The sequence below is a fragment of the Pteronotus mesoamericanus genome, unplaced genomic scaffold, assembly GCF_021234165.1.
Source record: "Pteronotus mesoamericanus isolate MK-2021 breed Mesoamerican mustached bat unplaced genomic scaffold, CSHL_Meso_final contig_169, whole genome shotgun sequence".
In the NCBI taxonomy this organism is placed as follows: domain Eukaryota; kingdom Metazoa; phylum Chordata; class Mammalia; order Chiroptera; family Mormoopidae; genus Pteronotus; species Pteronotus mesoamericanus.
The window spans coordinates 5592021-5617308 of NW_026555068.1; the positions used below are offsets into that span (position 1 = coordinate 5592021).

The following is a 25288-nucleotide window of genomic DNA, read 5'->3' on the forward strand; positions in this document are numbered from 1 at the left end:
TCTGCGGCTCTGCGCACCTCCCCGCCCCTTTCTCTCTCTGGCATGATTTCATGGAAGACCAATATGCTTTCATTTCTGGAGTACTTTTCGAGGTTGTTTTTTTTCCCCCCTAAGGTTGCTTGGTCTGCTGCCATGGCAACCAACCCTGCATCACCTACCTCCATGTGGAGGGAGATGTGAAAGGAACAGGATAGTCCCTGCTTCCAGCCCATCGTCTGCAGTTTGTGGGTCTGAGGTTGGGGGACAGGGGGGCGGGGTCACTGTGGAGATGTGTGCTGAAGCCACAGGTTTGTCTCTCAAGGGTTTTCCTTTTTGTTGCTGGAGAGGCTGGAGGAGAAGGAGTTTGAACATGACCCAGTAGGGCAAGGAAAGGGGAATGGAGCAAAGGTCAGGCCACCAAAAGGGAATTGTCGTTCAGGGGCCCTTTTGCAAGTGGAATAAAAACTCAAAAGGATCGCAGAGGAGCAGAACAAGGCTTACTGGTTTTGTGCTGATAATGGGCCAGCTCTGATTGTCATACCTTTCCCCCTTCTGAGCAGAGTTTGATCCTTTCTCATATTGATAAAACAAAATAGAAACATGTCAATAGTCTTTGGGAATTTAACAATTTTTAAATGTGGCTGAAATTTTAACAGCAGCTACATGCCTCAAATCTGCTTCGCATTCATAACCGGGGAATGGTTCCCTTTAACTGGTCGTATTTTTAGCCTACAATTCAGCGTGTCAAAACTGAAGGAGAGAGAAGCACAGTGGACACTGGACACAGAGGACCAGAGCTGCTGAGAGTGGTGGCCTCGGTGAGGTGAGGGTAGACAAAGAGTGGAGGGTCCCAAAATGAGTAAAGAGGAGCCAGCCACGCTGGGCAGAAGGGTGCTGTGGTGTTTGAGGGTCTGAGGCCCAGGGGGAGGGCAGAAGTAGGTGCCTTATCTGAGGGTGAGTGAGTCACAGAGACACAGACTCTGTGGAGGTGCAGGCAGAAGCAGGACTAGACTGTCAGGGAGGATGACAGCGCGGTCCAGCTTGGTTGGTGTAAATATGAGGAAGAACATCTGCGCCCTGAGGTCAGTAAGAGCTTCCGAGGCTCCACCTGGACAGCGGGAGCTCTCCAGGCCACAGCGTACTCATTCTGGGCAGGATGTCTGGCCCATCCCTAGACAGGCAGTAGGGGAACAGGCGGAAGGGCTCGTGAGTGGAGCTCAACCACAGGGAGGCAGCCCGGGATGAGGGCTTGCCTGGGGGGCACAGTCATCCTTGGCTTGCACCTTGACTGCCACAGAGGAGCTGTGTGACCCTTAGCAGTTATGCAACTCCTCAACCTTAGTTTCTCATTTAGAAAATGAGGGTGACTCTGCTAGTCTCTGCGAGGGAATTAAATCAGGTGGGTCATTGGGCTCTTAGCACTAAGGCTGGTTCATTCAAGAGCAGCACTTAAGACGTTTATAATAGAAAAATAAAATCTGTATTCCTTCTGGGTCTAGACCCTTTCATGAGGGTCAAGAACGATTGGGAACATTTTTAGAGGAGGCACAATCCCTGACACTGGTCATATGGTTCACAAAGTCACATGGAATGACAGTCTAGAGATTCAGAAATCTGTGCAGCTCTTCGGTTGAAATTGCCGTGGATCTTAAATCCTATTTTTAAAGGGTTAGTAAGAGGAGAGAATGGATGGAAAGTGGGTTGTTCGATCTTATAGGTGAGTTTTATAGTGGAAACACCCGATTTTACCATAATGACAGGGCACCCACTGGTGGGGATCACTCAGCCCAGGGCTTCTCCTGTGAGGGCCCCAGGTTGAGGAGGTGACGCTCTGGGGAGCACGACAGCTGTGACCGTCTCAGAGTGACCGCACGAGCGGCTGTGGGGCCCGACAGTTTTGGAGCGGTGCGCGCGTCCCTTTGTGTCCTCCAGGGAGCGGGTCACAGAAAGAAGAACGCTAGTGGGCGCGAGAGAAGGTGGGACCTAATTCTCATCCAACTGCCCCATCTGCCAGTATCAACACCCACTGACAACAAAAATAGATTTTAGATGCCCAGGAAGCATGGAGCCTTCACAGGCATAAGGCCCGAGTGTCAGCTGGCAGTAGAATGCGGTGGAAATGAAACATTTTTTGTAGATGGTATTGTTAATACAAAAGAGAAGGCCTATGATGGCAATAAAAGCTGTGATTTCAGCACACCAACTGTGTTATCTTCCCCCTTAGTGTGAATGTGGATCTATTTATTTCTCTGCTTAAATATTTACAGCATCCCTCTTGAAAATGAGAATAATAATACAAAATTAATAATATTCATAATAATGGTGGTAATATCTGTTTTTGAGGGTATCTGTATGCCCCAGTCTTTCTCATACATTTTTTTAAATCTACATTGCCTCTAATCCTCACAATAGCACTGTGAGAACGTTTCCCATTTCACAAATGAGGAAGCAAGGGTTCAGGGAGGGTATGTAACTTGCTCAAAAACCTAGTGGGCGAGAGACCAACTTGGATTTGAACTAATGTCTTTTTCCTCTGAGGAGCCCCGCATGGGTTTTGGGATCTTTGAGTCCGAAGCTATTTTAACAGTTATCAGAAATGAAGTGGAATGAAGAATATGACTTTTTGCCATGAAACTTCTGTCTTCTCTGCGTTTTTAACCTGTGTTCCAGAAATCTGCTCTCGAGACCCAGAAAGAAGCAGAAAGGAAGCCTTCATATCTACATCTGAAGGTCCTGCAAAGGCCATCCCTTGCACCTTGAGAAGAGTTTTGGGACCTGGCTCTCCTCCCCCAGTCTCTTCTCCTTCCATCTGGGTCTCGAGCTTTGTGTACTCTTCTTTCCCTTACGTCTGCTGCCGCCTCACTTCATGTTGCATAATCTTAAATTAGCCCTACTATGCCCCTCATATTTATCTTCCCCTACCTACTGGTGGTAAGATTTTTCTCTGTGCCATGAAAAAGAATTAGCTTTTGAGCTGGAACCCATTTCTCTCTGCTCTAATTCTACTTGTCCTTAAATGTTCAACTCTTGTAGAATCTCTTTGAAGAGTTTCTTGTAATCCTGCTTATCTCTTTAAATCCCATAACACTTTATTCTGGCCAAAGTACACTTGCTATCTGTACTTTAGGTATTTGTATGTGTATATCTCTTCTCACTCAATAGTTCATGATGATTTGGAAGACAGGAGTTGTGCCTTTTGCTATTATCCCTGTGCCTCACACGTTGCAGGTGCTAAGAAGCCCTTGTAAAATAAATAAAGCTCGTCTCCTCTATATTTCCTCTATTTATTATACCTAGCTATACCTCAGAGTCTTATACTGTCACGGCTACACCTGTAAATAGATCTCTATATAGAGACCTGGGGCAGCAAATGAAAATCTGATCAGGCTCCTGTTTTAGTACTATCTCCAACTCTACTCTGGGCTTCTTTTCTAGTATACAGGTAGCACTGTTTTCTATACTGATACTGAAGAGTGATGGAGAGGTTATCAAAATCTTCAGTGTTTGCTTTGGAATGTGCCAGGGTGTGGAACACTGAGGAAGCTCTTATTCAGATCTGTATCAGATCCAGAAAACCAAATTTATCAAACTCCTGCCTTCCCCTGCTCTTGTCTCTCTCCTCACAATGTCCCAAGGACTCAGGGTATAACACAGCCAGTATGTGTCTAGGGTATGTTTTTAGGGCAGAGGTCACCACAAACTGACTCTGATGGGATTGTAGGACTGACCAGTAAGTGATCAGTGGCCCTGCTCTGTCTCTGTTCTAGCTGCTGATTTAGAACCATGGACAAGGCTCAAGAAAAGTAATCAGGTTTGCCTTTTCTTGTCCGCTCAATTGTATTGCCTAATGCCAGAGCAGCCACCTATAGTCCTATTCAGAAGGAGCCAGAGGCAGGGATCAACAGGTAGCCCCTCCCCCACCTCGAGAATTTCACTCTTCAAATTATAAATCAATCCCTCTAGCTTTTTAAAGTGACCTGCACAAAAAGCCCTCATACACCAACCATGCTGACGCTTGTCCACTAATTCTCTCCCACTGGATTTTAACTTCTTCATGTATTCCATTTGGACCTTGTAAATTTCAAAGGCATCTGTATTGTCATTTTACTGTATATGGGCTTGTACCAATCAATATTCTTATATGCAGACATATATATATATATATACATATATATATAAAGCAGTGAAAAAAAAAGCCACTATATTCTCTTCTTCCTTTGAATATTTTTTTAGTACACAAATTTTATATTCTGTCTTTAAAGCTATTTCTGCTGCACAGCTGCTTTACCAAGACTCAGACTCCTACGGGCTCCACTTGGTCCGACACGTACCTTGAATATCCTTTCACAGTGTTTGATTTCTGCAGTCGGTTGTATAATGAGGAAGGAGTATGCAGTGAGTTTGTAGATTCCTGTTAACCAGGTCACCCATGAATCTATTTTTGTGCACTTCTTTATTAAAAATAGCAGGGAACACGGTAATATTTAAACACAACTACTTATAGGAGCCTAGCTTCAAAACTACACATAATAAGTCTTCTCCCATTTGGCATTTCAAAATGTTATACTACATTTCCCCATCATCAAAGCACCTCTTCTCCATTTGCATTTTGGGATGTGAATAGAGACCATTACAAATGGCAATGAATATTTTGGGTAGTCATATGAATTTGTGATTCTCTGCCCCATTTAGACCATTTAGACTAGTGTCTCATTTAGTTCGTGGCACTACCTTTGAATATGGCCCATAAAGAGATAGAAACAGACCAAGAAGGTAAGACAGGTCAAGAAGTGGGAATAAATAGAAGAGAGCTATGTTCAAATACTTGAAGGAGGATATTTCATGAAAAAAGAGAGTAAAGTTGTTCTGTGCTATACCCAAAGATGGAATCAATGGGAGAAATCTATATCGGGAATGATTTTGATTCAACCTAAAAAGTACCTAACCATTAGAGTTGCCAGACTTTCTGGAACAGGTTGTCAAGTGAGCTGATGAGTTTCCAGGGTCTTCAAATGTGGGACTCTAGGTTGACCAGGCTGTCTGCCAAGAATGATGCTTCCATGTTTCCAGAAAAACATGTCCACTTCAGCTGCGAGGGTCAGTGGTCTTCACTGTCTGGCGTTACTGTTGGTACTGGGGACATTGAAAAAGCAGTGGTACTGTTGTTTCTTAGAAACTATAAGTCCTTTTAAATTGCATGACACATATACCCCAATGGGCTGTGGCAGCCAAGGCCCAGGCAGAAAATGAGTGTGGAGTTGTTGAGGCAAGCATTCTTTTATTCCAGGAAGATACTTTACTTATGTGGTCCAGCCGTTTAGATGGTTTCAAAAAATCCCTCAGAATGGATCATAATCTTTCATTTTGTTGCTTTAATCAAGACTTAGTCACCCCTGGTTGAAGGCTGAGGCGTCAAGGGTTTTCTTCCAACATGGCTCAAGACAACTCTCCAAACAAGACCAAAGAAATAAATCATAGATGAAGCTGCATTACATTCACCAAAGATCAATGGAAAATCCTCATCAAAACATTCAACCAAAAACCTCACCCAGGTTACACTACGAGACAAAAGCTTGCTTTAGAAGTCGACACTGAGGAGTCTAGAATCTAGATTTGGTTTCAGAATCGAAGAGCTAGCCAGAGAGTCCAGAAAAGACTGAGAAGCAAGCCAAGACAAAGATCACCCTGTAGAGAAGACTCAAAGCAGAGAAGCTAGACAGTGTCATACCAGCTATACTTCTTCCCAATTACACACCCTCATCATGGTTGCAGATAAATTGTATCCTGGGATTGATTCCAGACGGCAACTTGCTAAAGATACTGGGGTTCCAGAGCCAAGAACCCAAATTTGGTTTCAAAATCAAAGATCTAGATTCATGTTCAGAAAAAATGAGCCTAATTAGGTTCAGAACTTAATGAGCCTTTAGAATGGAAACAAACCAGGAACAAGATCTCCGACATGATAGAGTTCAAGGTACAGAAACTATATGCAAATGCAGAAGTCTCATTGCAACTCTCATTTCTCTGAAGCCAGAACAGGATGGATCGAGAGACAAATCAGTGTATTTGATGCCATCAACCTGGACTCCAAATCTCTCTCATTCTTCCTGGGAACATACCCTTCTAAACATGCCTTCAGCTTCCCCAGAAGCTGAGCCTTCTAAAGATGGTAAACAGGGCTTCAGGAGGCAGACAGATGCAAGGAACCACACCACCCTACCTATGGAACCTGGCTACACAGTTCAGCAGACATCAAGAAACATGAAAATAAACTTGTTCATTGCATTAAAAAGAAGAGGCTTGGCCAGTGCCTTACCAACATCAGGATATTATTAAAAGTGTGATAACAATCCCTTTCAAGTGAAGGGAATTTTACAGATTATATAGTACCTTCTCCTATATTTCTCCTTTTGATATTCACCACAATTCTCTGAGGAGGCATGTAAAATGTGTTCTCAATCTTTACAGGAGGGAAAGTGGGACCTACAGGGCTTAGATTCATCCAGCATCATCACATGGCTGGCAGGTAGCATTAGGCCTGGGATGGGTCTGGAATGTGGAAATTGGAATCATGCAAACTATGCAGTATTTATGGCCATGCCAATTATCAACAATGTGACTTTGGACAGTCTCATGTGTAGAATGAGGGTGTTGGAATAAGGTGAACTCCAAGGTGCTCATTCCACATGCTGTCTGGCACAGTCCTTCCTTTTTGCCTGACAGGCAGGAGGTAAAATGAAGCAAAGTCTGTGGATTGGAGGAAAACATTCTGATGCACTGGTGCATGTTTCTATGGTGGTAACCTTACACTTCAGCTGCTATAAGACACCATTCTGTCAGATCACTTTCACAAGCTTGAGACTCTTGGCTGTATTTTGATTTGAGGTTTGGGATTTGAGAATATGTTGATATGTACCTTTGTGGGATCAATTATAGTATGGAGTGGTGAAGGTGGTCTTTATGAATTTCAATAGCCCTAAATATAGAAGAGTCAGCAGGAATGGTGAGGACTCCATATTTTACAAGGTGTAAGCTTACAAGGAAAATTATAGCTTGGTCTGATTTTATTTTTTAATTTTTAAAGTGTAGCTGTTAAACTCCAAATTAGATTTCATGTTGATTATAAGGCTCTTTACAAAGCTAATTTGTATTACATGTTCATTGTAGGAAATTTAAATATAAAGAAAATTACATAGGCAATTGCCTATAATATCCCAAAGATAACTGCTATTAAAATTTTGTTAAAACTTTCTGGAATGGTTTTTATGTACCTATACATATTTTAAATATTTATTTAAGAGATGGGAAGGGAGGGGGAAAGAGAGGGAGAGAAACATCACTGTGAGAGAAAAACATGATCGCTTGCCTCTCACACTCGCCCTGACCAGGGACCAGGCCTACAACCCAGGGCATGTACCCTGACCAGGAATTGAACTGGTGACTTTTTCCTTGCTGGGTGATGACCAACCAACTGAACCACGCCAGTCAGGACCCTATACAAATTTTAAAACAAATTTAATATAATCCTGTGCATATTGATTTATGAACCTTTTTTGTTGATAATGGTAAAAATTTATTTTATTTTTATTTTTTATTATTGTTCAAGTACAGTTGTCTCCATTTTCCCACCACTACTCTCTCCCACACCACTCACCCTCACCTTCCACCTCCCACCCTCAATCCTTACCCCCTTTGGCTTTGCCCATGAGTCCTTTATACATGTTCCTTGGTAAATTTTTATGACACTAAATATTCTTTTTCAAAATGTATTTGATTTGAATTTAGATTTGGGAGTCACTCAGTGTTCTAGTGTATGGATGCATCAAAATTCATTTAACCTCTTTCCTATTGTTGTGTATATGAAATGCTTACAATATTTTGTTAACATAAAACCTAACATAATGTGAAAATATCCTCTTCTATAATTCCTTGACAGTGAGCGTATTAGATGTAAGCCTGATTTATCTAACAGAGAAAACTAAAGCTGGATTTCCTTTTCTACAGTACCAGCAATGCTATTGGACATTTATGAGAAAATTATAAACTGTACACTTATTATGGTTAATTGAAATGACGACACCAAAGGTTTTGGGAGAGCTTCCCCACTGTTACCATCAAGGGATCTGCTACTGTGCTTTTGGCTTTTTCACAGTTAATGTCTTGCATAAACATCAACACAGTGGACTCATTTTTCTTTTCTGTTGACTCTCCTTTAGCCTGATGAAGTCCTCCGATATCGATCAGGATTTATTTACAGACAGTTACTGCAAGGTGTGCAGTGCACAACTGATATCCGAATCTCAACGCGTGGCCCATTACGAGGTAAGGACTGATTTTCCCACTCAGAGTTTTCAAATGGAAGAAAGAGTAGCATTCGTCTTGGTTGTGGGACTTGAGGCTACCCCCTTCTGGAGTTGGGGCAGATTTTAAGCACCACAGGGCCTGAACCTTTGTAGTCTGAGCTCAGACCAGGAGCTATGTGGATGTGCGGGGTTGTGAGTGAGGGCTGCGGATGTCATTCACAGGCCCTGGCTGCTTCCCAGGTTCTGGCTTTTTCCTTTGCATCTCGGCCCCTCGAGACTCAGTGGGCTTTCTGTGCTTGTTAAATCTGTCATTGCTCATCCCTGAAGCTCTTTTCAGGGACACAAGGCAGGATGCATTAGTGCCAGCTTCTCTTTCCTTCAGTGACCCTGAAGATGAGCTCAGAGGCCCTTTGTTCCTCACTGCAGGGAATCATGGCAGCATCAGTGATTCAGTACCAAATTCCTTCTCCCTGGTGGCCGTTGCTCTAAATGTGTTCCCCCACAGAGTTCTAACAAGTTGTATAGCCTAAACACTCTTGAAGGACGTAATTCAGTGGCTTTGGCTCTTTAGGGTAGAAGACCAAATGGCTGCCTTTAGACCCTTCGCTGGGAAGAAAGGATGCTCTCAGTATCTGAGGAGGGAATGAGGTGCCAGGTATGAAGAAAAGGGGCCCCAGATGCCTAGTGCTGCCCAGGGCATTTGGTGTTCCAGAGATCATATACCAGTGGGAACATGAGGGTTTTTTTCTTTGTTTTTAATTAAATTTATTGGGGTGACATTGGTTAATAAGGTTATTTTTATTTCAAGTGTACATTTCTATGATACATGATCTGTATGTTGCATCGTGTGCCCACCCCCCAAAGTTAAATCACCTTCCATCACCATATGTTTGACCCCCTTCACCCTTTACTATTCCCCACCTCCCTTCCTTCTGGTAACCACCATACTGTTGTCCGTTTCTATGAGTTTTGCTTTATATCCCACAAATGAATGAAATCATACGGTGTTTAGCTGTTTCTGGCTGTCTTATTTCACTTAGCACGATATTCTCAAGGTCAATCCATGTTGTCTCAAATGGCAGTATTTCATTTTTTCTTATGTCTGAATAGTTTTTCATTGTATATATGTACCACATCTTCTTTATTCAATCCTCCATTGAAGGACACTTTGGTTGTTTCCATGTCTTGGCCACTGTGAAAAATGCTGCAATGAACATAAGTGTGCATATGTCTTTGCAAATGAATGTTTTTGAGTTTTTCAGGTAGTTACCCAGAAGAGGGATTGCTGGGTAGCTCTGTTTTTAATTTTTTGAGAAACTTCCATACTTTTTCTATAGTGGTTGTACCAGTTTACATTCCCAGCAGCAGTGAATAAAGGTTTCTTTTTCTCCACAACCTCTCCAACACTTGTTATTACTTATCTTGTTGATAAGTAGCCATTCTAACAGGTGTGAAGTGGTATCTCATTGTAGCTTTGATTTCTATTTCCCTAATAGCTAGTGAAGGTAAGCGTCTTCTCATATATCTCTTGGCCATTTGTATGTCCTCTTGGAAAAAGTGTCTGTTTGGGTCCCCTGTTCATTTTTTAATTGGATTGTCTGTCTGTCATTGAGTTGTATGAGTTCTTTATATATTTTGGATATTAACACCTTTGTCAGAGATGTTGTTTGCAAATATCTTCTCCCATTCAGTTGGTTGCCTTTTTGTTTTGTTGGTGGTTTCTTTTGCTGTGTATAAGCTTTTTAGTTTGATATAGTCCCATTCATTTATTTTTGCCTTTACTTCCCTTGCCTTTGGGGTCAAATTCATGAAGTGTTCTCCACAACCAAAGTCCATAAATTTAATACCTATGTTTTCTTCTCTGTAATTTATTGTTTCAGATATTACATTTAGGTCTTTAATCCATTTTGAATGAATTTTTGTACATGGGGATTAACTGTAATTTATTTTTATTCTTTTGCAAGTGGCTTTCCAAATTTCCCAGCACCATTTAGTTTTCAACTGTAATAATTTGTAAGTAATTTTAGATTGGAGAGCTTAGCCAGCAATTTTCTTTTTGTCTGACGAGGCTGACAAATGACAGTTATCACTGTCACTCAAAAAACTCCTCTGAGCCTCAGAGTCCTGTATGCACAATGAAAAAAGTAATAATAATATGTACACACCCAGAAGCCCAATCAACTGACCCTGTGTACCCCTCAGGATTTTGTGATAGCCCAATGAGACCTATTGAAATAGTATTTGTGCAAATGCTTTGGAAGCTGTAAAGTGTGCCATACATGCAAAATTATATTGTTTTTCATTATTAACTCTGTTTTAGCAATATTTTGTTGAAGGCAAATGAAACTTGCTCTTCAGAGAAAACTAAAAAATCAGTATCTATGAAAAAAGCATATTCTTTTGTCAAGAGGCAACTGAATGTGAGAAGTAAATGTGAATTCTAAAGAATTACCTAATATGGAAGATATCCATCTTTTGAAATTAGAAATTCTCTAATTTCTGTGAATATTGCTTTATAAACACATATGGTTTTATTCACTTGATTTCCCTAATTAAGGAATATCAGGGAATTTGTCTTTGCTTTGAAATTCCATAGCTTCCTATTCCTATTAGTCCTTTATGTTCTCCCTTTACGTGACTTTTTGTGTTCGTTTTCAATCCTTTTACTAGATTCTTGGGGACAGAGAGAGAATTTAATTCATTGATCTCTCCTAATTCCTAGAACAGAGCCTGCATATCATAGGTGCTCAGTTCGTGTTTGTTTAGTGAAGTGTCCTGGTGGCAGCGCCCAGCCCTGCTTTGTTGTTACCTGAGCTAAAAAAGGAATGTCCGAAAACTGAAAACAACAAAATCATTCTTTTAAGAGAAACAAATCTTGGCTGCTCAATGAAGGGTTTAGTTATTTGAACTCAAAGCTCTCTTGTCTTCACACTGTACTCTTGCTGTAGTGCAATTTAATTGTTTGGAGGATTTGTTGCATGTAGCATAGATGAGATAAAGAAAAGAAAGCAATTACAATAGATCTGCAATTAACAATGCTACACATCATTAAAGCAACATCAGATGCATCTCCATTAACCATGGATGGGAGCTCTGAATGATGCTTCACTCTCTGCCTTCAGGCAGAGGTGAGGCACTTCCTTCAGTGAGAAGTGACCCGGGTGGGCAAAGGGCACATTCAGGACCGAAGCCACCTTATGCAATGAAGCTGGTCTTCCAGCTTCAGTCAGGAGACTCCCTCCATACTTCTTCATCTCTAAAAAGATGGCTTCCATTAGATGATTTTGAAGGCCATTTGAGAATTGACACCCTGATTCTATTAATCTCTCCTCTCCCTCCACCACATCTTCTCTGCTGAAATTGGTCTCTATGAGTCCAAAGTCCCACTCAAATCATTGAATGTGTTGTCATACTTATTCTCAACGCTCTGTCACTGATTTATTGCTTTAGTATAATTTTACTCTTCAATTCAACCAGATAATATTCTTAGCTTCCCTATGGAGCAAATCACTGACAAGCTACTGTGTACTTTCTGCGTGTCCAGAAGTATTAATGCTAGTTATTACAGGGGGTTCTGAAGCTATGTGCGAAATAGTCTTTGCCCCCAAAAAGCTTGTAAACTTCATTGGAAGGGAAAGCCATGAATAGTTCAGTGTGGTGTAAATGTGTGTATGATACTGAGAACATAACCTGTAAAATTCTCCTGCCTGCTCCTGAGGAGCTGCTGATCTACTTTGATGTAAACAGAATGTTAGTTCTCCTGCCCATGTGGCTTTCTGATATATTCTACATTGTGCTGTTAACTTTTTAGATATTTGTATATTCCAAATAAAAAAAAATGAGTCATTACCAAGAGCCTTTATGGTCAAGAAAGACTTGTGGGGAATGTCATGAGTTATTTCAGCCTCATCAGATGCGTTAAGTGTAGGGGTTGCTGGAATGAGAAGTCTTGGTATCTCCAGGAAGCACTGAGGAGGCCTGGCTGGCTGGACTGGAGGATTTGTGTGTATAGTGAAGGGAGGGAGCAGGGGCACATTACAGGTAGCGTGGGGTTGGGGTATAGAGAAGGGGTGTTTGGGTTCTTGTGAATTTCTTAGGCATTTGGGAGAGTAACAGTATAATTGAGCATTTCTGAATGACGGTCCATTGGTTGTGGTTTATGTATATTGTGAAAAAAAAAACACCTTTTGATAAGACTTGTGCCATGAAACTAGTGTGCTGGTTCTCTGAAGCAGGAGAGAAAAAAACCTAGCAGATGGGTTACTGCCTAATAGCTGCATGCCCCATTTAAAAGCCTGAACCTTTGTATAGGAGGACAGAAAAACCTAATATATATCTAATGGACCAAACCCTTTCATGCTACGCTTGTAAAATCTCCTTTTGTATGTGAAGTCCTGAGATTGAAAAAAAAGGGAAATGTCAGGACATTATTATTTTTCTTACTTGCTAAGCATTAATAACATGTTAATATTTTGGTGGAAACTATAATTAGATGTTATCTCTGCTCACTGGATGAATAGTCTGAATTAAAAACAAGTAGACACAGACATAGAAGGGAAGAACAAGCTTGCAAATGAGAATGCCTGATTGTTACAGAGGTTAGAAAGAGTTTCCCTGTGAGGCCACTTGAGTAGTTTGCTGAAGTTTCAAGTGGCTAAAGGATAATTTCCTGCAATGGGAAAAAGTTGATTGCATGAGTGAAAGAGTAATTTTTTTTTTTTAGCATGTAGGAAGAAGAGGATTTGTATAGGGAGGACAATTGTATGAGAGATGAAACCAAAAGGACAGAGAGATTTTTATTTTTTTGAGTGAAGCTGAAGGCAGAAGATGAATGAACGGATCTGGAAGGAAAGACCTTGTTAGGCAGGCCCAATGAAGCCAGCCATAGATGTGCCAACTCCTATTGCTTACCCCTTCTTATGAACCCTAATATCCCTTGTGTTGCTGTGCCATATGTGTACTTAATTGTTCCTTCTGAGATTATTAGCTCAGGTGTCCTGGCACCCCAAACAAGATTGTAAGCTTCCTGAGGGCAGACAGAAGTCATGCATTGAGTTTATTCATTTATTTCCACAGCACCCATCACAGAGCTTTGCCCATGGTTGTTGCTCATTGGTGGGCTTGAAGAGGCTGGGAGTGGAACCAGAGGAGGAAAACAGTGGGTCAGGTTTAGTGGGAGCACTGAGGGGTATGCTAGGAGAGCCATTGGTTTACATTGGGAGTCTATCTACTCAGGAGCTGACCTTCAATATACAAGTGATGATTTTGTAGTTATCGGAAAGACAATTCTCTAAACTGATGAGAAACCTTTCCAACATCTCTGGATCCTGAAGTACTGTCGATCCCCATTAGCTCTCCAGAGAGTGACAGCATCCAGCTTTGTTCTCTTGTCAGTGTAGCAGCAGGCCTGTTGAGCTTACTGAAATAGGGTTTTCCTCTTTTGCTTGTTTTGATTGCCTTCCAAAAGACCTTTGACCTTGCCTAGCTTTCTTTTTAATCCAAGGACTAGCCATAGGGCACTCTTCTGGTCCCCTTAATAATAGATGGGGTATGAGTACTTTATGGGTAGAGATAAGGTGAAAACTCAGGCCCCTAATATTTGCTGATTAAAGTGTCATGGCTTTCTGGTACTTTAATGTCTTTCATGTCTTCTTTCCCTTAGTTTCTTATGCCTTCCTCTCTACTTTGCCTTTTTCTTTTTTTCTAACTGCCTGAGTTAACATGCAGGCTGGACAACTCCTTTCCCATGTGTGAGAGTTGTAGGTCAATGCCATCTTGTGTTTCTGCAGCCCATTAGTCCTGCCAGGTACTACATTAAATGGACTTGAGTACTGTCAGGGCTCATTGGGTCCACACTTATCCTGGGTATTGCAGGGGTGTGCGCTCCAGGAGATGCACGTGTTACCTGGGTGCAAACAATAAAGGATCTTTATAGCAGGATTCCTGTGAGGATACCTTCCTTGCACTGTACATTAAGAATTATTGTTTCAGTCTCTTTAAATCTCTTGCAGTCATGACATGCTTAATTTCTTCTAGATGCTATTAATATACTTATTGGTGCATTTGTCCAGAATAAAACAATTTTTGTTACCTTCATGATGTCTGAGTACTTGAATCTATTCTGATTGAAAATCTTGGACCTCTGTTTCTTGACCATTTCATTAAAGAATCTTGAACTTCTATAAAATTTGTAATTAAGTTTTGTGTTTTATTTTAGCAGGTCTAGTCATTTTACCTTTTATCTGTTATTGTTAGTAAAAATATTTTATTGCAACACAAAAATGAATGGTTCATAGAGAGGCTTCAGTGAAGTAAACAACAGTAAGCTGAAGAACGCACTCAATTTGGGACAATATGCACATTGGCTAAGAGCTGTTGTCAGATGGTGTGTGAGCTCAATGCTCATTGGTTAAGAGTAAGTAGAGTATGCTCTGCATCATGAATTCTCATTTGAGGAGAGCACATGATGTTTTTCAATGGGTTTTAGGAGCCAGGATAAATTCTTCCATTGGCTAAATTCAATCACATGAACTGCAGGGAAAGTTAGGAAATGTAATTTAGAAAGCGGTGGTGGGAAAGTGGAGACAGCTGTACTTGAACAACAATACAGAAAAGAAGAAAGAAAATAAATATGTGGGAAAATGAAATGGTTTCAACAAACATATAGGATCATCTCTGCCACCATCTATTCCTCTAGTAACCAAATATCCATTACATTCTTTCTTTAACATGTAGAGCATGCACATCTGCTCTGCAAGGACAGCTTCAAGGTCTACGCACTCACTGATGTGGATGTGATTCCTTTTGGTTCAGCAACTTGTGAGCAAAAGAGAAATGTTACCTCTTCTCTCCCTGCACTTTAGAGTAGTAGTGGTAACATTTCCCATTCAGAAAAAGGGAGAGGACAAAGAATAATCACTGGTTCATAGCAAAGTTGGCATCCTGCAGGGCACACATTGTGAGAATTCTCTTTCCCGGACATGGGGGAATTTCCCCAAATAGACACTGATCTTCCTCTCTGGGAGGGACTTCCTTGTTTATTTTTCTCAGCGAGCCCTGGCTCACCCCTCCAGCCCTTCACATTTATCATGCTTTCTGTTCACTGCCCTCCCTGCCACACCTGAAACAGTTCTGGGGTCCAGGATTGCCAGCATTTGTAGCCCATTTCCTGCCTGAGATTAATTTAAGTCTTTCTGCATATTCAAAGCTTTTCTAGTTCAAGATAATAATTGCTTTAGTAATACAATTCTCTCAATAACACAGAAGGCTTCTGATTAATGTTTTTGTCAGAAAGCACCATGTGTCATAACCATACAGTTCTTTCCTAGAAACAATTTCAAGGCTGTTTGTTTATTTTATTGCTTCCTCACTTCTGTGCCTCCTTCTATGTTTCCGTTTAATGGTGGCCACCTACAGGTTATCAAAAAGCAGGTGGAAGGACCACATCCTTAGTCTAATTTTTGCCAAACTCCTGAGCCACAACATGTAACTGAGAAGTCTCACTGGGTCTTCAACTCACAAAGGCTTTTAAAATGAATCTTACTTTTTGGTGACTGCAAGCAGCTGGCAAATTGACTTTTCCAACTCTCTAAGTCCCAAATTTCCAGAATAACTACTTTGTTATATTGTTCTGTGCTAATGTGCCAGTTACACATTATAGTTCTTTGATTCTTTCATTAAAAAAACTGACCAAACATCAATAACAGACAATAAGTAACAAAAAACATTAATCCATGTGCTGTTTTTTTCTATACTCTTCTAGCTTTTTTAGAACTATAACCATCACCTTGCGAAGAACCATCCAGTTCTAGAACTATAAGCTCAGTAGGCAGGTAGTCTGCCTTCCACAGTACTGTAGGCAATAGTTTGGCCAGTATTTTGCCACTGTATAACCGATGTCTGTACTCTCTCTCCTTATTATCTATCTGTTAAGTGAGTATCAAATATTCAGGTTCTTTGTTATGGGAGAACCCCAATTTATTTTTATTTTTTTAAGAAAGATTTTATTTATTTATTTTTAAAGAGAAGGGAAGGGAGGGAGAAAAACATCAATGTGTGGTTGCCTCTCATGTACCCCTGACCTGGGACCTGGCCCACAACCCAGGTGTGTGCCTTGATTGGAAATCGAACCAGCAACCTTTTGGTTTGCAGGCCAGCACTCAATCTACTGAGCCACACCAGCCAGGGCAGAACCCCAATTTCAAAGACAAAGAAGGCTAACAGGTAAAAAACAGTCTCAGCATTTTAGAAATAAAAATAAAAGAAATAAACATTTATTTCTTGCTCATATTAAAGCTCATTGTGGATTAGCAGAGGGGGATTTTGTGCCACATAATTCTTTAACATGCAAGCTGACAGAGGCTTCACCACCTTTGCTCCAGACATTGCTGCGAGTATTAAAATCCAGCTGACCCCTGGGATACTGATGGGCAGTGTGGGTGATTGTGAAGGACATTTTAGGGGCCAGGCCTGAAAGTGGCAACATCTTATCCATCCACATTCTGCTGACCAGAACGCAATCGTATGTTTCCTTCTTACTGTATGAGCGCCTGGGAAGTGTGGCTTAGCTGGGTGCCCAGGAGGAAAGCGGAACCGGTTTGGTGAGCACATAGCATTGTCTCTGTGCACTGGGTGTGTGACACTGTAGGGTACATCGTGATTAGGACCTGCTTTGGGGATGCTGAGGATGGGGAACTGGGGTGGAGAAGAGAGAGAAAGGAAAGGCTGTGATTGCCAGAGGAAGTGGTGTTGGCAAGTGTACAGTAAAACAACTCTGGAAATCAAGTGTCTGGGGCTGCCATCAAGTTGATGTCTATCTCATTACAGTGTCATGGAGGGAAATTAAAAGACAAGGGATAACATGCTCTCAAATTAGGGTTTTCTTTCTCTTCCTTAGACTTATTTGGTCAAGCACAAAGGTTCCCAGTCGGAACTGGGAACGTGCGTACTGAGTGGTGTGTCTGGCTCATGGGGGTCCCTCTCTGTGTTGTCTTTTGGGGTCAAGTCTTCCTGTCTGTCTCTCAGGCCTTGAGCTCTGCTGCCCTTGGGTGGTGAATGGCCTGTCCACTCCTCACTCAGGTGGTCCAAGAGCAACCTCCGGAGTGCCTCTCCAACCACAAACTGTGGTTGAGGTCATGTCCTTGGTATCAGTGTCTTTGAAAGACAGATGTCTGAGAGAAGTTTCTCTTTGCTCTCTTACAAGAAGGGGTTCCTTTCCTGAGAGGTTGGTTCATTACAGGTACTTGATCCTCTGCTTCTGTTTCTTGTTCTCCTTTATCCACCACATTCATGGCCATGTCCATATACTAGACAGGATTCTGTGTACACATTTATCGTGCACACTTTACCTCTGGATATTACCTTCCCCTGTTTCATTTTAAATCCATAATCTCTCAATTATTTATTTTATCCTTTTGCATTAGATATAGAAACATTTTGATATGTCTTTTTAAAATCTTTGAAGGAAATAGTGGAGTATAAATGTATAAATATTTATATAATCTTTTTATTTTAACACTTTTTTAAGAGGTAGTAAATTTACACAATTTCAAATTCAAAAAGTATAAAACAATGTCGAATGTTAAAAGTCTCCCACCTATCCCTGATTCTCAGCTACCCAGTTCTCCTTCTTAGGTGGAACTCACATGAACAATTTCCTTTGAAATATTCTATGCATATATATAAGCAACTTAATTTTTAAATATCTTTTCCACAAATGTTGACATGCTTATGACCTCCATTTTTATTTAATTGTGGCATAGATTCTCATTACATGAATGTATCATATTTTATAAAGACATATTTATTAAATCGACTCATAACTCTTTGGTAGCCTTGCTAAAACTCTGGTAGAAGAAAGACAAAGAAGGCTAACAGGTAAAAAACAGTCTCAGCATTTTAGAAATAAAAATAAAGGAAATAAACATTTATTTCTTGCTCATATTAAAGCTCATATTAAAGCTCACTTCCTCTCTGTGAATACTAGTTTGGTGAAGCACATACCAGCTGCATTTCGGATCTCGGACTGTACTGACTGGTTATTGACAGTGACAATTTTTTTCCAGCTTTCCATTCCCAGCCTTCACTTGAAAACATATGCATTTCTGGCCTTGCAGTCACTGAGCCATCTGGGCTTGTTGATTTTTAAAGAAGATATTAGCACACAGGGGATTCTTAAAGGCTAATGACCTAAGTAGTAGGCTTGCGTGAATCTAAGCCATGTGTCTTTGCCTACATGTCGTCTGATGCTTGGAGAAGGTGTTGAGGACAGCGTGTTCCCCACTTTTGCGATTTGAAAGTATAATTAGTTTATTTAAGCTTTTACTGAGATATTTAATCTTGAGTAGAATTTTTCTACCTTTGAATTCCATCGGTTTCCCTGAGGGCCACATGAAGAAATAATCGCAGTTAATCAGGAAGTACCCATGCCACTTTCCTATTGTCCTTCTTGTGCCTCTGGCTCCCTGCTCCTTGCACAGTCCTTCCACCCTCTTTGGCCTCTGGGATAGTCTTTGGCACCACTATGCTAGTTGCTGGAAAGGCTCTTATATTCAATCTCTACTAATTCAAATATAGAAAGAGTCCTTCTTTTCTTTACCTTGAAAAACCTATATGCAGTTTGAAAGTTTTATATTTTACTAAGTAAATAGGAAAAGTAGAACAATTCTTTTCTATTCTTGCCACAAATAGTCCTCCTCTTCCTCTGGCTTGGTAGTCACAAACTTTGCCTCTGACTTGGGAAGTTTCCATGCCTTCTGGTCCAAGAAATGAATCCTCCCTATTCTTGTTTTCATTATTTTGTAGCTATTGACTTACTGTTAATAAGTTTATCTTCTGAAAACTAAACTCCAGGTTTGGCCCTATGTAATGCCCCCAGTTTTCTGTAGCCCTAAAGCCAGCTCCCATGTTTATTTATTTTTATTTCTTAAAAAAATTTATTATATTGAATCTAGAGAGAGGGGATAGGAGGAAGAAAGAGAGAGAGGGAAAGATCAATGGGAGAGAGAGACATATATCGGTTGCCTCTTGCATTTTCTCTGACCGGGGACCAAACCTGCAACTCAGGCATGTCCCGGGATTGGGAATCTAACCCAAGGCCTTTTTTTGGTTCGCAGGACGATGCCCAACCAACTGAGCCATCCTGGCTAGGGTTGGCCCCCATTTTTAATGTGGGGAGCCCTACAGGGTATTGTCACTTGCTTTAAAGACTCAAAGCAACATCTTTTTCCACTTCATAGAAAAGTTCATTCTTTCTTTTGGTTCACCTGCTAAATTCCTCATTTCCTTTCCATGAAGTGAATTCACGCTCAGCTTATCCTCAGAGCAGGCAGAGCAGACATGAGCTATGAGAAGAGCTTTTGGTGTATTCAAGGTCAGAAGGTGTATGTTATAAGTACAACCTTAGCTAAGTCACTCAGCCCTTTCAGACTTCAGTTCTTCTGTAACATGAGAAGATTGGGGTCTTCCCTTTTATCCCCTCTCCTCATGCCCATACTCTCTGCATCCCCACAGGAACCATTTATTAGGATTGAAATTTTTTTTTATTTGTATACAGTTCTTTAAAATGTGTACTGCTTTGTTGACATGTATATTTTAAAATAATTTTTATTTTAGTCTAGTTTTAGACTTACAGAAAAGTTACCAAATAATATAATGTTTCTAAATACTTTGACCCAGTTTCCCCTACTGCTAACATCTTGTGCTACTATGGTACATTTGTCAGGGCTAATGGACCAATATCGATACGTTATTATATAACATACATTATAGAGTGTGCAGCCTGTACTTTACTCAGATTGCCTTAGTTTTTTACATAATGTCCTTTTTTTGTTCTAGGATCCCATCCAGGATTCCACGTAACATTTAGCCATTAGATCTCCTTAGGCTCCTCTATCTAGACTGTGACAGTTTCTCAGACTTCCCTTGTTTTTGATGACGTTGGTAGTCTATTTTGAGTATTCCTGGTCAGGCATTTAGTAGAATAACCCCTAAAGGAGAGTTTTTTTTTTATTTTTAAAATCATTAGGCTGGGATTATGCATTCTTAGTGGGGAAGATAAAGTGCCATTTTCATTAGATTGTATCAAGGGTACTGTTATCAACATGACTTACCACTCTTGATGTTGACCTTGATCTTGTAGCTCTAGGTAGTGTTTGCCAGGTTTCTCCACTGCAAATGTGCATTTCCTGCATTTCCATATTGTACTCTTTGGAAGGCAGTCTTTATGCACAGGATAGGCATGTATTTTTAATGTATACAATTGGCATTGTGACGTGACACTTATTCTTATCTTGCTATTTCATACAGCAGTATGTTTCTAAGAACAATTCGATACCTTTATTTATTCTCCTGCTTCTAACTGCTGCAGGGATGGGTACTTAAATTGCTTTCAGTGCCAGATAAACCTAAGCAGTGCTGAGACAAATATCTTTAAATATGTTTCCTAAAGAACCTGCTTGAGGATTTGTATGATATTCGTATACAAACAACAATGGAACTTGTGCATCATAAGCCAAATTAATTTGACTAAGCCTCATTCAGAAGAGGGTTGGCACATGAGTGTTCCCATATCCACGGCTCTACATATAAATGGCTTAGTTCAGTTTTATCAGTTTATAAAATCTAGCTGATATTGATATCTTGCTATTTCTCTAATTATTTTAAAGTTTGAACAACTTTTTGTATACCGATTAACCCTTTTTTTCCCCTTTACCTTTTGGTAACTTGTGTTCATGTCCTTTGTCTCCTTTTCTATTCTCCTATTTTTCTTTTTGATTGCCTTGTATAGTCTTTGTTGGATTTAGACATGGAAATATTTTCTCCCATTCAGTCATCTTCTTATAATCTGTTCATGATGGCCTTTAATAATTTTATTTGTTAAATTTGTTAATTTTTATGTAATAAATTTAATAAACATTTTGCCTTATTGTTTAAGAATTCTTTCCCCTTGATAGATCACAAAAATTAAGTGTACTAGATTTTGTTAATTTGATACTTTTAATTGTCTTTAATTCTTTTTGGAGCCTACCTTTATATATTGTGTAAGGTAGGAAACCACTTAAATTTTTGTCTACACAGTGAATGAGTTTTCCTACCACCATCTATAATCCATTCCCCGCCATAATTTGTGGAATTGTGTTTACCATATGTGAAATTTCTACATGTACTTGACTCTGAATTAGACCTTTATATTCAGTTCTGTGATTCTATTTGTTTTCATCTGGGTCATTCCATGCTTTATTCAATTACTATGCTTTGGCGTTATGTCTTACTATATGATAGTGGCAAGTTACATCTCTTGTCTACTGTGGGGTTGACTTAGCTGTTTGTGCAGTGTATACTTTTGTTGTTGATATAGATGCCTGAAAAAATTAATAAATTTAGTTGGAATTTTATTGGAATTCCATCAAATTTAAGAATTAATTTGAAGAGAATTGTTACCTTTATAGTACCAAGTCATCTTATACTAAAGTGGGGATATCTATCCATTTATTCAATGTTAACCTAACTTATACATTAAAATTTCAGGGAAATGCAATTTAATAAACATAAAACACATGAGCACACGTAATTTTTGTGTAATTTAGTTCTAAATGATATATTTCTTTCTTTCTATTCTTTTACAAAATTTTAATCATTGCTCTTTAACTAAATTGTAATCATTTTGAAGACAAGGGCTTTGATTGTAGTTTTCTTCTTCCACGCTGTACTTGAACCTAGAGGGACATAATGAATAGCAGTTTTTTGACTAATTGATATGAAAGATAAATACTCAATTGGAGAGTTTTTTTCTGACCTTCTCATTTATACTTTAGTCTTTTTTCTCTCTCCTTTCTTACTGATTTGCTTGCCTATTCCATCTGTTTTTCTTATTGCCTCCCCTGGGTGAAAATGCCTAATGTGGCCGTGTAACAGTAGCTCATCCCTACCTCCATTTATCCAGTGAGGGTAAGCACTTTTTTTTTTTTATTTTGCCGTGTGTTGCATTTCCTCTGGGGATGAGCAATGGAACTGAAAACTCAGCTGTGTCAATAAGTCAAGGTGAGTCTCCAGCTTTATACAATTGCATTCTCTGCCATTAAGAGAGATGTTAACATTTATTGCCGAGCCGCCTCTTAAATATCCCATAATAAAAAGCCAAAATATGCTGTCTTTTTTTCAATTTCACCCATAAGCTGCATTTTCATTACCACATTTTCTTTGCAAAGTGCCACAACATTCTTTATTGAAACTTTTATTTTTTCAGGTATTCCCATAGTAGTCTCTTTTGATCTAAAAAAAAGTTTTATTTTCTTAGAAGAAAGGAAAGTATCATGGTGGATCTTTATTTCGCTAGTGACACATCTAACCCCTGCCCAATTGGCTGTTAATGCCTTGCTTCTGCTCTCTAGTCTGCATAATTATGATGCTCCAGAGACATGATTTGACCTCTACTTTATCCAATCCATGTAATAGTAAGCTATATGATAATGAGGCTTTCCTAGCTTAAAAGCTGTTTTAATCTGATATTGTCACTGTGCAAAGAATTAATCAAGCCAGTTTGCTTTGGGACTGTGTGTACGGAGAAGGCAAGACCACGTTTGGAAGAAATAATTAAAGTCTGATGCTGAATAAGCTGAGGGCACTAAAAGAGAATGCTACCCCTTGGCTTTAAGTACTTAAAGAATCTGAATGTCTGGAATGGCTTGGTGTGCCTGAGGTAACCTACTGTGGATGGCATTTATGGACTAATCAATATGCTGATTATGGTGAGGAGGAAACAAAGTTTTAAAGTTAATTTGATATCACTGGGTCTTTATGACATTTAGAATTTTTACTTAAGCATTTTCTGAGTAAGGGAATACAAGGTAGTGTTTACTACATTAGCACCTTAAAGACCAAAATGTGCTCAGAAAAGCAGGCTTGTAGCTAAAATATTACACATGGTATACACATGCTCAGTTTAATAAAAATCAAGAACCACTTTGGGATTGGGGCATAAGGTTCAGGGGTAGTTCTCAAATCTTTGGAAGACATGGAACACATAGAGTATAATTGCTTCGCCCCTACCTGGCATGCTCAGACTTTTGGGATTAACTCCAGAATTCTAGAGGGTCTTATCATGCTCTTTGGGAACATTCATCTGGGAAATGGCAAGTCTCTTCAGTTTAGTTTTGTGATGCTGATGTACAGAGGACATACTCGCTAGAGTTCTTATATTTGGGTCAGCCAAATAGCGCAGGATTCTCAGAGGGGGGTGACTTGCAGCTGCTTCTGAGCATTTTCTCCCAAGTTGGAAGCATGGTGATGAACACCCCTGATGTTTGCCTGCATTTATTATCCCAACATATTTTTGGAACCTCTACACTGTGTAAATGCACCATAATAGATGCATTAGTTTCTTCTGCTATAGGGATCCCTAGATGAAAAAGACAAAGATCTTGTACTCATTTAGGACAGAGAGTTAAGACAGCAGCAGGAAGGACAACCATACAAATGAGAAGGATGTAAACAGCATTAGAGAAGCATAGGTAGGTGCTATTCCTCACAGAGATTTAGGATGGCTTGGTTAGAAAGAAAATCAGTTTGACTTACTCGTCTCAAAGAAAATTTTAAAGCTATGAACACAAAGGCATTTACTTTCTGTCACTGATGAATTTATGCAAGTCACAAAATCATATATCAAACAAATGAAATACTTTAGAATAAAGGTGCAAATAAAGTGCTAAATAGGGTTTTTATAATTGTTAAGAACTCATGTGCTTTTGTGTCACGTACTTTTTTTTGTTTTTTTTCCCCCCTGAATCCCTTCACCCTCTTCGCCCAGCCCCACAGCCCCCTTCCCTCTGTCCGCTGTCAGTCTGTTTTCTATCTATGAGTCTGTTTCTGTTTTGTTCATCAGTTTATTTTGTTCACTAGATTCCACATATGAGTGAAATCACATGGTATTTGTCTTTCTCTGACTGGCTTATTTCACTGAGCATAATGCTCTCCAGGGCCATCCACGCTGTCACAAAGGGTAAGATTTCTTTCTTTGTTACAGCTGAGTAGTATTCCATGGTGTGAATGGACCATAGCTATTTTATCCTCTCATCTACTGACGGGGACTTGGGCTGATTCTAAATCTTGGCTGTTGTTAATAACAACACAATAAACTGAAGAATATTAATAAGCTTAATATTCTTTGGAATTAGTGTTTTGGGTTTCTTTGGATATATTTCCAGAAATGGAGTCTTTGGGTCATAAGGCATTTCCATTTTTAATTTTTTGAGGTAACTCCTTACTGCTTTCCACAGTGGCTGCACCAGTTTGCATTGCCACCAACAGTGCCCCAGGGTTCCCTTTTCTCCACATCCTCACTAACACTGGTTGTTTGTGATTTATTGATGATAGCCATTCTGACAGGTGTGAAGTGATATCTCATTGTGGTTTTAATTTGTGTTTCTTTGATGATCAGTGATGTTGAGTACCTTTTCATATGTCTATTGGCCACCTGTATGTCCTCTTTGGAGAAGTGGCTATTCAGTTCCTTTACTCATTTTAGTGGGTTGTCTTTTCATTTTGTTGACAGTTTCCTTTGCTGTGCAGATATAGTCTCATTTGTTTATCTTTTTCTTTTGCTTCTCTTGCTTTAGGTGATATTTCAGAAAAAAAATATTGCTATAAGAAATGTCTGAGATTTACTGTCTATGTTTTCTTCCAGGATTTTTATGGTTTTGAGTTTAACATTTAAGTCTTCAGTTCATTTTGAATTTAATTTTGTGTATGATGTAAGAAGGTGGTCTAGATTCATTTTTTGCATGTATTTATCCAATATTCCTAACACCATTTATTGAATAGACTATCTTTACCCCATTGTTTGTTCTTACCTCTTTTGTCAAATATTAATTGGCCTTAAAGGTGTGGGTTTATTTCTGGACCCTCTATTCTGTTCCATTGATCTATATATATGTCTGTTTTTATGCCAATACCATGCTGTTTTGATTCAACGGTCTTATAGTATAGTTTGCTATCAGGTAGTGTGATTC

The 25288-nt window shown here is 39.7% G+C and overlaps 1 protein-coding gene across 1 annotated transcript in view; it reads left to right on the forward strand.

The window, feature by feature from the left end:
- The first annotated feature begins 8199 nt into the window (after window positions 1-8199).
- ZMAT4 (zinc finger matrin-type 4) overlaps window positions 8200-25288 on the forward strand; it is a 217311-nt gene continuing 200222 nt past the window's right edge. The window contains exon 1 of the mRNA XM_054565983.1: window positions 8200-8301. Within this exon, the coding sequence (XP_054421958.1) occupies window positions 8200-8301 (102 nt within the window). The remainder of the gene's footprint in view (window positions 8302-25288) is intronic.